At 35.4% G+C, this 12,542-nt stretch overlaps 1 protein-coding gene across 6 annotated transcripts in view; it reads left to right on the top strand.

Moving 5' to 3' along the window:
• The window catches only part of ZNF385B (zinc finger protein 385B), a 427,950-nt gene that overhangs the window by 113,175 nt on the left and 302,233 nt on the right, over window positions 1-12,542 (top strand). Inside the window, exon 1 of one of the 6 annotated variants that reach the window (XM_058440636.1) lies at window positions 828-1,037. The exons of the other annotated variants lie outside the window; for them this stretch is intronic. Coding sequence (XP_058296619.1) covers window positions 1,013-1,037 — 25 coding nt within the window. The 5' untranslated portion in view covers window positions 828-1,012. Of the gene's footprint in view, window positions 1-827; window positions 1,038-12,542 lie in introns of those variants that run through there. 6 annotated transcript variants of the gene reach the window in all.

The raw sequence follows: 12,542 nt of genomic DNA on the forward strand, positions 1-12,542 counted from the left end.
ATTTTAGTAACAAAAGAGGAAGGATGATAAAAAGCAAAAGTATAAACTTGGAGGTAGTTGGGATAAAAATACATGGGTTTAATGAACTATAGATTTTTTTAAATAACGAGCAAAGATTATAGTGTTAAAATATCTATCTTGCATGTTTATTGTTACACAGAATAGATTTACATCTTTATTGTTTATGAAATTGTCTTAGAATAAAATTGATGGTATTTTGTCCTGGTGCTAGCAGAGCATTGCACATTTTTAACTATCACCATTATTTTCATTTAGAGATGGGCACTTAGGAGTTAAAGGATGTTTGATTTGCCCTTTAATGGATATCTGTGTCAAATATATGGAATTATTTTTTGTTATAATTGTAATTGTCTCCAGTGATTTCATTTGTCTATAGCGAAGTCCCAGGAACCTACAGCTATTTTGATTTATGCAGCCTTTATAAGTCCTTATAATATAGACTACTGATTTCTTCCCTGTATCCTGCTCATTGTTGAAAAGCCAGAGCTATTTTTAACATTTACACAATTTCAATAGATGATTCTTCATTCCCCAAGGTTTGGTGCTAAATCTGTGGAGACTTTCATAATCATATCCTTTTTGTGGTTTGCTTGAATTTGATCACAGTGGCTGATTTCATGCATTGATAATGAAGGCTTAGGTTGCCTGTTTCTCAGCATAAATCCACCTCAGACTTGTACATTGACGGTGCTTCTGGTTTCAGCACGCGTGGAGATATAGAATTGAAATTGCTCTGCTTTCTTTACAAATGACTCAGAGTGTGCTTGTCCTTCCCTAAAATGTTGCCAGCGTGTAAAGGATTTTCAATGAGCAGTGCAATAAGCCAGCAACTGGGAAGGCTTGGAGCGGCACTGATATAACGTGGTGCTGTCACACAGATAATCAGGGCTGGAGCCAAGTCTCGGTAGCGCTGTGCATTATCCTGGTCACATACTGGAAGTTTTGTTTATCCAACTTGGTTGCTCTTGAAGCTGGTGAGAGCCCTGCCAGGATGTGGAGTGGACTTCCTAGCAGAGGTGAGCATTTTTATTCTAAAACTTGGATGCTGGGGTCTGGGATGTCAGTAACAGATTCTTTCGTACGTTATGCTGAATCCTGTGGAGTCCTCAATTGTGTTTATCACATCGTGCTGACACATCTGAAGGAGCAAAGGTGAAGAGCAAAATATATGATTCTTTAATTTTGTTGCGAAGTAACTCCTTACATGGGTGTGATAACCATCCCTTTCTTTCTGTGCTAGCTGTTTGCCGAGGACATCTTACCAGTAGGTGACTTCCTTTGCATTTTAAACATTCTGAACAAGTCGGTGATATTATGCAATTTGCTACCATTACTGAAAGTAGGTAATTAGCAGTGTTATTATGTGTTTCAGATATTATTAGAGAGGCTATAAGCAAAATGTACTTTGTAGAATCTTTGACATGAAAGACAGATAGGAGGAGACAAGTCATGTTTCGAGATAACTAAGAAAGTAAGTGATGTGGATTACATACTGGAGTTGACACCTTGTGAAGCTCGACATTATTAGTAATTAGAAGTTATGACCGCTCGTGCACTGGACAACCAACAGTAATTAATTTCTAGTGACTGTGTGCCAAATGAGAATGGGAGGAAATTAACAGTATATCTTCATGAAGTGTGTTTTTATTAGCTGGGATGCTTTAAATGTAGCAGATTGTATCATTTAAATATACATAAAATACCTGTGCTCACCTGGAGAGGTTAAATTACTAGATCATCATGCTTGGAAAGGTTTGATGTAGCCTTGTAAGTATATGGTATTTGAAAGCCAACTAGATAAGGGCAGGCACAAAGTTAGCCTCCAAGTAGATGGAGTGCTATTGCTTAGGCTTGGCTAAACTCTAATTCTGGTGTTTCTAAGCATGAATGGAGTGTGAGGGTTATAATGTATTAAATAGCATTATGCTTATTAAGTGTCTGTTTAGTATATTAGGTTGGCAGGGGAATCTATTTTTCTTTGATTGGAAGCAGCTAGCATGGCACGTGGGGTGTGTGTGTATATGAGTGTATGTGTTTTTCCTGCTATATTTATTTGAGGCAGCTGTTTTATAGCTTTCAGCTTTAAAGTTATAGCTAAGTGTGTATTTGTTTGATAGAAGACTCGAGAACCTCTTTTACTGCCAGTACACGTAAAGCTTGGCTAAGCAGACGCATCAGGAGCAAACCATTTGTGTTCACCAATCTGTCTCGGCAAGTCCCAGGGCCACTATCTTGCTAGAAGCCACTGTGTGCTTTTGAAAGCATGAAATTAGTTTTATACTGAGCACATGGTTTCTCATTTAGCAGCTCTTTTTATGGTAATGGTCAATTTATGGTTCACTGCCAGGATTTCGGTGTACTGTCAAAACTGATAGCTTCTGCTAAGGCGTCTCTATGAAGATTAAAAAAAAAAAAGTGGAGAGATGGGAAGAACCTAATTAGACCCTCAAGAATAGACTCTTACCTTCAACCTCATCTATTCTCTAGATGCATTGTCATTTCTCTCAAGTTCCTTTATATTGTTTAATCAAGGACCTACAGATTTAAAGTTGCTAGTATCTGCCACTTTGTCCTTCGCTAACATGTGACATCCAAATAGTTATGTTCTGAAGCGTGAAGTATTTATTTTTTGCAATACATTTGTAGAAAATCACTCTATTAATGTTGGCCATATTATGCAATTCATCATTACACTTATCTGCTTGCCTGGTAATGCATCCTAGAGCACTGTTGGAGAGAGGGAAAGGCTTTAATACATCTTATATTTGATATAAGCTATTCATACTTAGTTGTACGTGTATGTGCTATGAGTAGGGCGAGTTAAATAATGAAATTAAAACAACCTGTAGATACATTAGAAATTTGACCCAAAAAATGCCTTCTTTCATGCAATCATCTCATTTACAAAAGCAAAAGCTCTCAAATGCTAAAACGATATTAATATTAAATGCAGTTTTTGTTTCCACATAATAAAAATGAAATGCATTTGTCAATGTGTTAAGAATGCTTTCCTTAGCCTTCTCTTTCTATCAGAAGATAACCCTGGTTGAATAATGCATTTTGAAATAGAGGTGATCAAAATTACCAGGACATTTAGTGGAATATTTATTTTTGTGCTGATTCTTTGCATTGTGGTAATGGATATGCAGGTGGAATAGAGTACATATTTGGATGTTGCTATTATACTTTTTCCCTCATGTGGTCTTGACAATGGAACTGACAACACTTCATAAATCCTGAATTTCATGATTTTTTCTTGTTAATTATTTGATCTTTGCCTGGGTTAAGTGATTACACATGTGAAGAGTCAAGATAAAATATTATTGAAATACAGAGTATAATATGTTCCATTATAATTAGAAAACAATTTTGTGTTTTTAGATGAAGCAAAATGTGATACTTTTTTTTCTTCTATTCTTTTGGGAATGTTGTGTCACAAATCGTCATCAGATTGTCAGGGGGACTCAGTTTTAGATTTTGACTTACAAATAAATATCTCATATTTATTAGTTCCCCAAAGCCCATGAAACAAATTGGATTTGTGGGTTGAGAATTAGAAACTTAGAGGGAATTGACATTTTCTCTTTGAAATTCCTGATGATATAACATGTTTAATAAATGAAAACCTTTTTTAAAAAGTTTTAAAATGTTAGAATTCTCTTAGAATAGTGACATTTGTCATATTACATAGGACATTCACTCAGAAGAAAGAAGGGATTAATTTGGCATATCTGCCTGAAGTCTTAGTAGCAATTTCTCTTTCAGAAGTAGTAGGATTTACAAAATCATCAGGATATAAATCTCAGTGATTTGCCTGCATCTTTTCACTTTTGTATTAAGGTATAGCATCTTGAGTTGTTCTTCAGCAGATCTTAAAAATGACTAGTTACAAAAAATAGCAGATACAAACCTGTTTTAGTTGAGAAACATGATTGCAAAATGAAAGTACTATCCAAATTTGGCTTTCCTGATTGTATACATCCAACAATAATTTGGGCAATTTATAGAGTTTGTACTTTCTTTTGAGGTATGTTGCTAAGATGAGTATACTTTAGTGAGAAAGTGGCTTCTTACCTTAAAGCTTTATTTACTTTCAGTCTTTTCACTTACTTTTTTTCCTACTTCCTATTAATAAACTAGGAACATCAAGTTTTAGGGTTTCCAGATTTAGCATATAAAAATATCGACCTCTGAGTTAAATTTGAGTTTTAGCTGAAACAATAAATAATATTTTTAGTATATATCCAATGCAGTATTTGGGACATACTTAATACTGAAAATTGTTAGTTGTTTAGCCGAAATTCAACTTGGACTAAGTGTCCTGTATTGCATCTGGAAACTCTACCTACTTTCTAAATAAGAAAGTGAGTCTCCAGTAATGGCTTAGAAAATTGGTTTTACCAGTGCCAAAATGGAGGCTCCACATTCCTGTAAAAGTGATCAGTTTTAACTGTTAGGGTTCATGCCTGAAAACTCCTAGGGAAAGAAAGTTACTATCTAAGAAACTTAAAATGATGTCAAGAAATAAAGGACTGATGGAATCTAAATTACAAATAATAAATGAAAGCCTTCTATAATTACTAGTATAATAAAGGCAGCACATTAAATAAATGTCAGTAACATTTTGAATAAATAATGAGTATTATACAATTAATTTCTAATTGTCATCCCTTGTCAACTAGACTATTTTCGGGATTTTCCTTCTTTAGCAGGTTTGAGATACTTATTAATTCATTTTGTTTTGTTGTAGTTAAGATGCGTAATGACAGGTGCCTCTTTCAATGCCTTCTCCCCTACCCGTTCATCTGGCCTTTATTTAAATATTTGTTACCCTTTTGATTTTAGGACTTAGTTCTGACTGCCACCCGCTAGATTTCTCAGAGAGGCAGAGTAACTTGCAAACTTGACCTAGAAGAAAATCTATGGGATCCTTTAATTATTCAATTTACCATAGCCGAATAAAATAGAATAGATACAATATTTATTATGTACCTACTGTGTGCCTCATATGATGTCAAAATATTTATAGGTAGATTTTTACTGAATTCTTTTAACAACTTTATAACATATTAATATAATATTAATTGTACACATGCTAAGCTGTTTACCAAAACTCCATTCCCAGACCCAAGCTATCCCAATTTTAACCACACTGGAACAAAGCAGAATGTTCTATCCTGGATCTGAATGTTACTCTTAGATATTGGGCAATCTCCCTGTGGAATAAAGGGTCCTTTTCTGAGAGTGTTCGTGTCACTTCAGGCCATATTGCAAAATCCCCTTTGCCCACTCAGCTTCTGTATTACCTTTCTTCTCTTTTCTCACTTACTAATATTCCCCTCCTCCTTTTTGTTAATATCCTTAACAGTCAAAACTAGACATCGGTGTATAATTTGATTCTCAAAATAAGAAAAAAAAATCACAGAAGTGAACCACATGTACTATAACAGAATGTGGTGTTAGGAGAACCTACAGTTGATTAATAAATAATATGGACAACATGTTTGGAGTAATTTCTTAAACCTAACCTTTTTGTTTCCAGTCTAAAATGCCACCTCAGTTCTCTGTCAGTTATGCAACATTCAAACCAGGAACCTGTTTTGAGCCTGAATTGATCAGTTGAATGTGAGTGCCATTAACCCAAGTTTTGGAAATGAATTAAGTCTACCATCCCAAGAAAGTACTTCTTACAAAACCATATCTTCTTTGAATTAAATGTTACTCCCACCAAATAATCTAGTTCATTTTTGAGTGTCTATTGCCCTAGTGGACAAATTCCTATTTTCTTCCCTTTTTTTCTTGTCTGTTAACACTATACCCTTATTTCAATCTGATCATTTTAAATCTCTGAAGATATTTTTTGCCTCCACTCATCAATCTGTTTCCCACTTTTGACTAGTCATAAACGTTATTGTGTTATGCGTTACTTCTTCTACTAGTTTAAACTGATATTGGTGGCCTTTTCTTGTATTTAAACTATGCTCTTTAGGAAAAGATTCTGATCCCTTTTTACCTTAAATACTTTACTCCCATCCCCATGTTGGTATCAATGTCCTCCTACTTACTTCAGTCCTATTTAGTTGTGTGACGTGTTTGTTATCGCAAAATACCAATGTGAATCCATAATCTAAATTTCAGTCCCTAAAGATCTTCCAACAACGTTTGTCCTCAAATTTTTGGAAAAGGTGCTGAAAGGTAAGTTAAAGTTCCTAATTTGAAGAATTCTGTTTCTTTTAATTTCTTAAAAGGTGATGCTGGTCAATAGCTATCTTTTCTTGGCAAATAGCAATTGAATGACAAAAAGATGCCTCCCCCAGGGAACACCTAGACTGTCAGAGATGAGGAGCCCTCTGTCCCTGACTTCTTCCAGGTCCTCTGCAATGCCACTGGGACATTTAGCAAATCATCTTTTTGCTCACATTTCAAATTTGGTGTGTGAATTTCACTTGGAGATCTATGGTATTGCCAATTTTCTATTTCTCTGATTCATTTTCCATTAGTGATGGTTTTTAAGCAGACAATGGAAGAGATGACTTTACATCTAGAACTCTCCCTTCCTTCCAGCAAGTTAAAGGGAAATTTCTTTACTCAGGATTCTTGAGGGGTGCTGGGAGAGGGCAGGCTACATTTTGAAGAAATTTCAAAACATCCAGGAGTAGGCAGAATCAGAAATGAATCTGTAAGGGCTTCTTTTTCTGACATTTTTCCATACTTTCTGTATTTTTTATTATTGCACAATGGGTAATAGTATAGTTATAATAAGTTAGTTAACTCTTAATCTAGGAGCTTTTGGATTTTGTGTAATTTAAGTACATAGCCACTTTTGTGTGATTTAGTAAGGTAAGCAATGAATACCACTCTTGCAGTAGTTAGAAATCCTGTAATGGGCTCTGAATCATGCTTTAATTGGGGCAAGGAGAAAATAGGTATGGCTTGGAAATGATCTCTGATGCTTCTCACTTGCTTCAGCTACAACTGATTTAACCAGCAATAACCAAAAGTTTGACTAAGCTATACGAATACTCCAGGGTTGGTAAATTTTGTGCCAGCCACCATGGTCATATGATTAACCCAAACTAATAAAATCTGGTGAAAAGCGTGTTTGAGGTAAACGTACAATAAAGCTAAACTCCATCTAAGCTGTAAAAAGCTTCAACTGAAGTAAAAATAAACTACAGAAGTGACTTTAACACCCTGAAAACACAATAGCTAACACTCAAACTGGGATTAGATACCCCACTATGCTTAGCTCTAAACCCAAATAGTTCAACCAACAAAACTATTCACCAGAGTACTACAAGCAACAGCTTAAGACTCAAAAGACTTGGCAGTGCTTTATATCCCTCTAGAGGAGCCTGTTCTATAATCGATAAACCCCGAGGTACCTCACCATCTCTCACCACTCAGCCTATATACCGCATCAGATCAGCTCTCCAGCAGCAAATATTATCATTGTCCTTTTAAAATGGGGTGGATGCAATAAATGGTGTATAATGAGACTTAATAATAACAGGAATGATAGTTGACTTTCAAGCTAACCATATGCAAGACATTTTATATGTATAAACTCATTTAATCTTTACAACAATCCTATAGGTAAGCATTAGGGAAACTGAAGTACAGAGAGATTAAGGTACCTTCCCAAAGTCATCTAGCTAGCTCAGCTGAGATTTGAATTTGTGGTGGGGGTGGAATCCATGCTTTTAACCAGTGCCCTAGACTAGTTCTCTGTGAGATATTTAACAAAGTCTTTGTTGATATTATTTTGTGAACAAAATAGAAAACTCTGGACTGAATGACAGTGTAATTTTGTGGATTTGTAACTGGTTGAATATCTATACCTAAAATCTGCCTGGCCAATATTAACTTAAGGGAAGGCTCCAGGACTCTGCAATGACTTGGTGAGAACGTTGATGACTTAGCCATTAAATCTGTAGATGTTATCGAACTGGGATAATACATATATAGGAAGAGACAATTGATGTAAATCCTGAGCCACCTCCCACACTAAATAAATTAGAATTTCTGCAGCTGCTATCTGGGAATCAATATTTTTAAAGCTCCCAACGTGATTCTAATGTGCAGCCTCAGTTAAAACCACTATTCTAGAAAAGTGGCCCAACTCCAACATGATCAGTTTCAACTAACAGTAAGTGGAGGAAGTAGTGAAAAACGACGTAGGAATATTGATAAAATGTAAACTCATAATATGAGTCAAAAGCGTGATATGATTGCTTCACACAATCTTAGTGGTCTCTTAGATGGGAATTGTAGAAATAGAGTATCTGTAACAATGAAGGTTGGAGTCCTGCTCTTTGCTCAGCTGGGCAGAGCATGCCTGGAGTTTGGGTGAAATGCAGAGGAGGGCTTTAGGTGTTTTCATTTGAAGGTGACCAGCCTGGTCAAGGTGCACTGAGTACCTTATCAAGGGGAAGAGATTGTCAGGGGACTTATTTTATGTAACATTTGAATTATATTTTTTCAATAAAGCTCTTGGGTAAAATTAATGTCAGTAGACAGAGTTTTCTAGAAGAAAGATTTTTGCTTGATATAAAGAACTTCCCAATAGAGCAGTCTGAAGATGAAGGGATTCCTTTCTTTTTTGGACATGGTACAGATCCCTCACGGGTGTTACTGAAGCAGAAGGCAGATTGTGACTTAGGCATATGACAAAGGAGGTTTAAGGGTTGGATAGATCATTAAAGTAGATGATCTTCTAACTTCAGACTCTATGATTATATGAGCATGTTAAATTTCAAAGGTAATACATGAGTGACCATTTGTTCATTACATTAGTTCTGTATTCAAGAGAAGCAGTGGAGTAGTGGAGTTATGGAATAGTTTCTGAGGCATTCAAAGCACAGCTCCACCACAATTTAGCTGTGTGATCATGGACAAATTACTTCACTTTCCAAGTCTTGGTTTCCTTATCTGTAAAACAAGAATAATAATAGACTCAATTTTATTTGTTGCAAAGATTAAGTGAGAATAATATATATAAAGGTTTTTGCATAGCAAGTGGAGAGAACATGGGAGGAATACGATGTAATCAGAAATTATCCTAGTAAAAGCTGTGGGGTTGCAATTGAATTTATGATTTGGCATGTGGTAAAGTACTCAATAAATTCAGCTGTTGTTATTTTTAGATTCTTTTTTCGATTATAGATATCTTAATAAAAATTAGGGTCTGAAAGTTAAAACCTAAAACAGGTAGATATTGATGGGTGATATGGAGCTGGATTACAGGAGACACAAGTTAGATGGCACAACATGTGAGGCTTTGAGTATGTGGGGGCCACATAAAGAATGGGCCTGGGCAGGGGAAAAAAAAGGGGAGTTTCTGAAAGGGAATTGAGGAACTTTATTGCTTTTAACTCTTTACCCATTTCTAACTATTATTTCATTTGATCCTTACTATAACCCTGAGAAGTAGAGAAAAGTAACATTTTCTCGTTATACTTGATAATAAATAAGCATCCTCAAAAAGGTAAGTGACTCGCTGAAGACAGGAGAACTAGAAGTTAAACCTAGACCTCTCAAACCCCACACCCCCACTCAACAGCTTTCATATGTCACACCAACTTCTGCCCAGTTCCATGTGTAACCCAGCTTGAATGTTTGCATTTGAATGACAACTTAACAGTAGAGACTATAAATAAACAATGTGATGAGGTTTGGAAATGAAGGCAAGACGTGAAAAGAGAATAGCATTAGTGAGTTGCATTTACTTCAGTATAAAGTTTTGTTTTGTTCTGTTTTTTTGGAGACGGAGCCTCGCTCTGTCGCCAGGCTGGAGTGCAGTGGCGTGATCTCTGCTCACTACAACTTCCGCCTCTTGAGTTCAAGTGATTCTCCTGCCTCAGCCTCCTGAGTAGCTGGGACTACAGGCGCTCACCACCATGCCTGGCTAATTTTTTGTATTTTAGTAGAGATGGGGTTTCACCATGTTGCCCAGGCTGGTCTTGAACTCCTGAGCTCAGGCAATCCACCCGCCTCGGCCTTCCAAAGTGCTAGGATTACAGGCGTGAGCCTACATGCCTGGCCCTGGTATAAAGTTTTAAAGCATTTCTATTGATTGGAAGATAGCATTTAAAGAAGTCTGGAATGATAATTAAAAGCTCAAGGAGTAGCTTTACCAGTCAATGATGTTAACGTTATTATCACATTTTATCATATCTAACTACTGAAAGGGCTTTCTGTGTAATATAATTAACTATCCTTGACACACCTCAGGCTAAACGGCAAACTTCTTTAGCATGACATAGCAAATCCAATAGTTAATAAGAATCGCCATATAGTAAAAGTTTAATGGTCCAATGAGTTGAGGGAGGACCAGTGACAGGGACTAAAGTTTGTGCTTTGATTTGTCAATCAAATAAGAGCTAAAAAAAATCTGCAAAATTGATAGAGAAAAAAAGTCCCAGTATTTATTTTTTAGACAAAGTTGTAAGCTCCCAAAGCAAGTATCAAGTAAGATGGAGAGTTTTATAAATTATTCTGCCTACTCTTATTTTAATAAATATAGATGAGTAGTAAGCAAAAATAGTCCTTCACCTAATCAGAACCTATAATTATTAGCTGTAATTGTCACAATCATAGTTCTTGCTGGCCAAGGTATTTATTTTTCTTTTTCACATTTAAATATATTTACATAAAAATAATAAAATAAGATATATTTAAGGAACAGGTTTTTTTAATCCATAGCCACTTTTACACTCAGACAGTATACATATTCTGTTATTGTACTTATACTATGTATTATTTATTTTACAATATCTTTCTCACCTATTAGTGTATGAGTACTTTGAGGATAGGGTCTATGTCTTGATTCTTTTAAATATGTGACTCTCAATATAATACCTGGCATATGATAATAAGTGATAGACTTAAAATGTTGACTAAAGGATAGAACACTTGAATATAGGATCTGTGGATACTTGTGCAGAACTCAATACTTTATTTCATATTGCTGTTCATAAAAAGATTCATTCAATTAAAACAAAAGAAATATGCTATTTTTCTTAGCTATTTTTCTTACCTATCAGATGGATAAGATCAAACCGTATGGTAGCACAATGAGCTACCTAGTGTGTGGGCATGGGGCACTCTCATACATTGTTGTATGGAGTATGAGTTGGTTCATTTAATATTTGCAGGGCAATGTGGTAATAACTATTAAAACTTAAAAGGTGTATCTCTTTTGACCCAGCAATTTCACTACCAGATTTAGTTAACAGATATACCTGCATGTGTATACAAAGACACATAAAATAATAAATTTCCTTGCATGTGTGTATATACATATACATAAAGATTTTATTGCAATGTTATTTGTAGTAGAAAAATACAGGAAAAAATACTCAGCAATAGATGATAATAATTATGGTTCATCCATGCCATGTGATATTATGCAGTAATTTAAAATATTAAGATATGTCTGTAAGAACTGATATGGAATAATGTGCAAAATATAAGAAAAATTAGCAATATGCAGAACGAAGTATATATTGTTTGTTTAAAAGATAGGTGTGTATGTTTGTATGTGTGTATGTGTGTATGTACATATATACATACGTATGGGGGAAGGAGGAGGGGATCAGGAAAAAGAAGAAAAGAATGAATTTATTTCATGGGAGACTGGAGAATGGGTTCAAGGTAGAATTACTTTAAACTGTATGCTCTTTGTGCTGTTTAAAGTAGACATATTTAACTATTATACTCTTGTACTTTTAAATTTTTTAACATACACATGGCTTACTTTGAGAATAGCAAATATATTCACATTAGAAAGAAGGTAACAGATGAAAGAAGTGGAGGGGAAATGGAAAGAATGTGATGTGATCAAAAGTTATCACAGAAGAAGCTTGTAGAGTTGCTAGATGATGACTTTATGGTTTCTAGTCACAGTTAATGGATGGGAAATGATATAGAAGAGAAGTCATCCCACCAGGCAACTGGATGATGATCCAGCCTGTTGCCCTTGTCCTCCTAAGTGTATGTTGCCTAGAAGGTCAAGACAAAAAGCTGGTGTTCGGTCAAGTCCTGAGCAGGAGTTGCATTGACCCTCTATGATCATTTCTGGTATCCAGGCTTAGCCTAACTGATAATGCATGTTTACCTTCCATACTTGCTGGAAATAACTCTGCAAGAATTCATGAGTGTACATAGTCATCTGAGTGTCCCTCCCTCAAAACTTCTACTTTTCTTACTTTTGAGTGTCTGTGTAAAACTTTAAGAGTCTTGGGGAATTTCAGCTTTGTGTTGGAAATGAAAATTTTCAAGGTAGCTCAATGCAAGTCACACTACCATATTAAAAAATAAAGGAAGAATGGCCAAAACCACATTAAAATATAATAAAGCATACCTTAAATCTGCAAATGTGACAGCATTCAATGCTGCACTGAGCTCACCCTGTTGTTTTTTAACCTCATACATTTAATTCTCTGTTTGAGAAACTCATAACACTGGGTGATCTTCCCTTTGGGGTTGTAATACAGAATCATGATGAGATGATGGACATT

This window comes from Hylobates moloch, unplaced genomic scaffold (assembly GCF_009828535.3).
Source record: "Hylobates moloch isolate HMO894 unplaced genomic scaffold, HMol_V3 SCAFFOLD_1, whole genome shotgun sequence".
NCBI lineage: Eukaryota > Metazoa > Chordata > Mammalia > Primates > Hylobatidae > Hylobates > Hylobates moloch.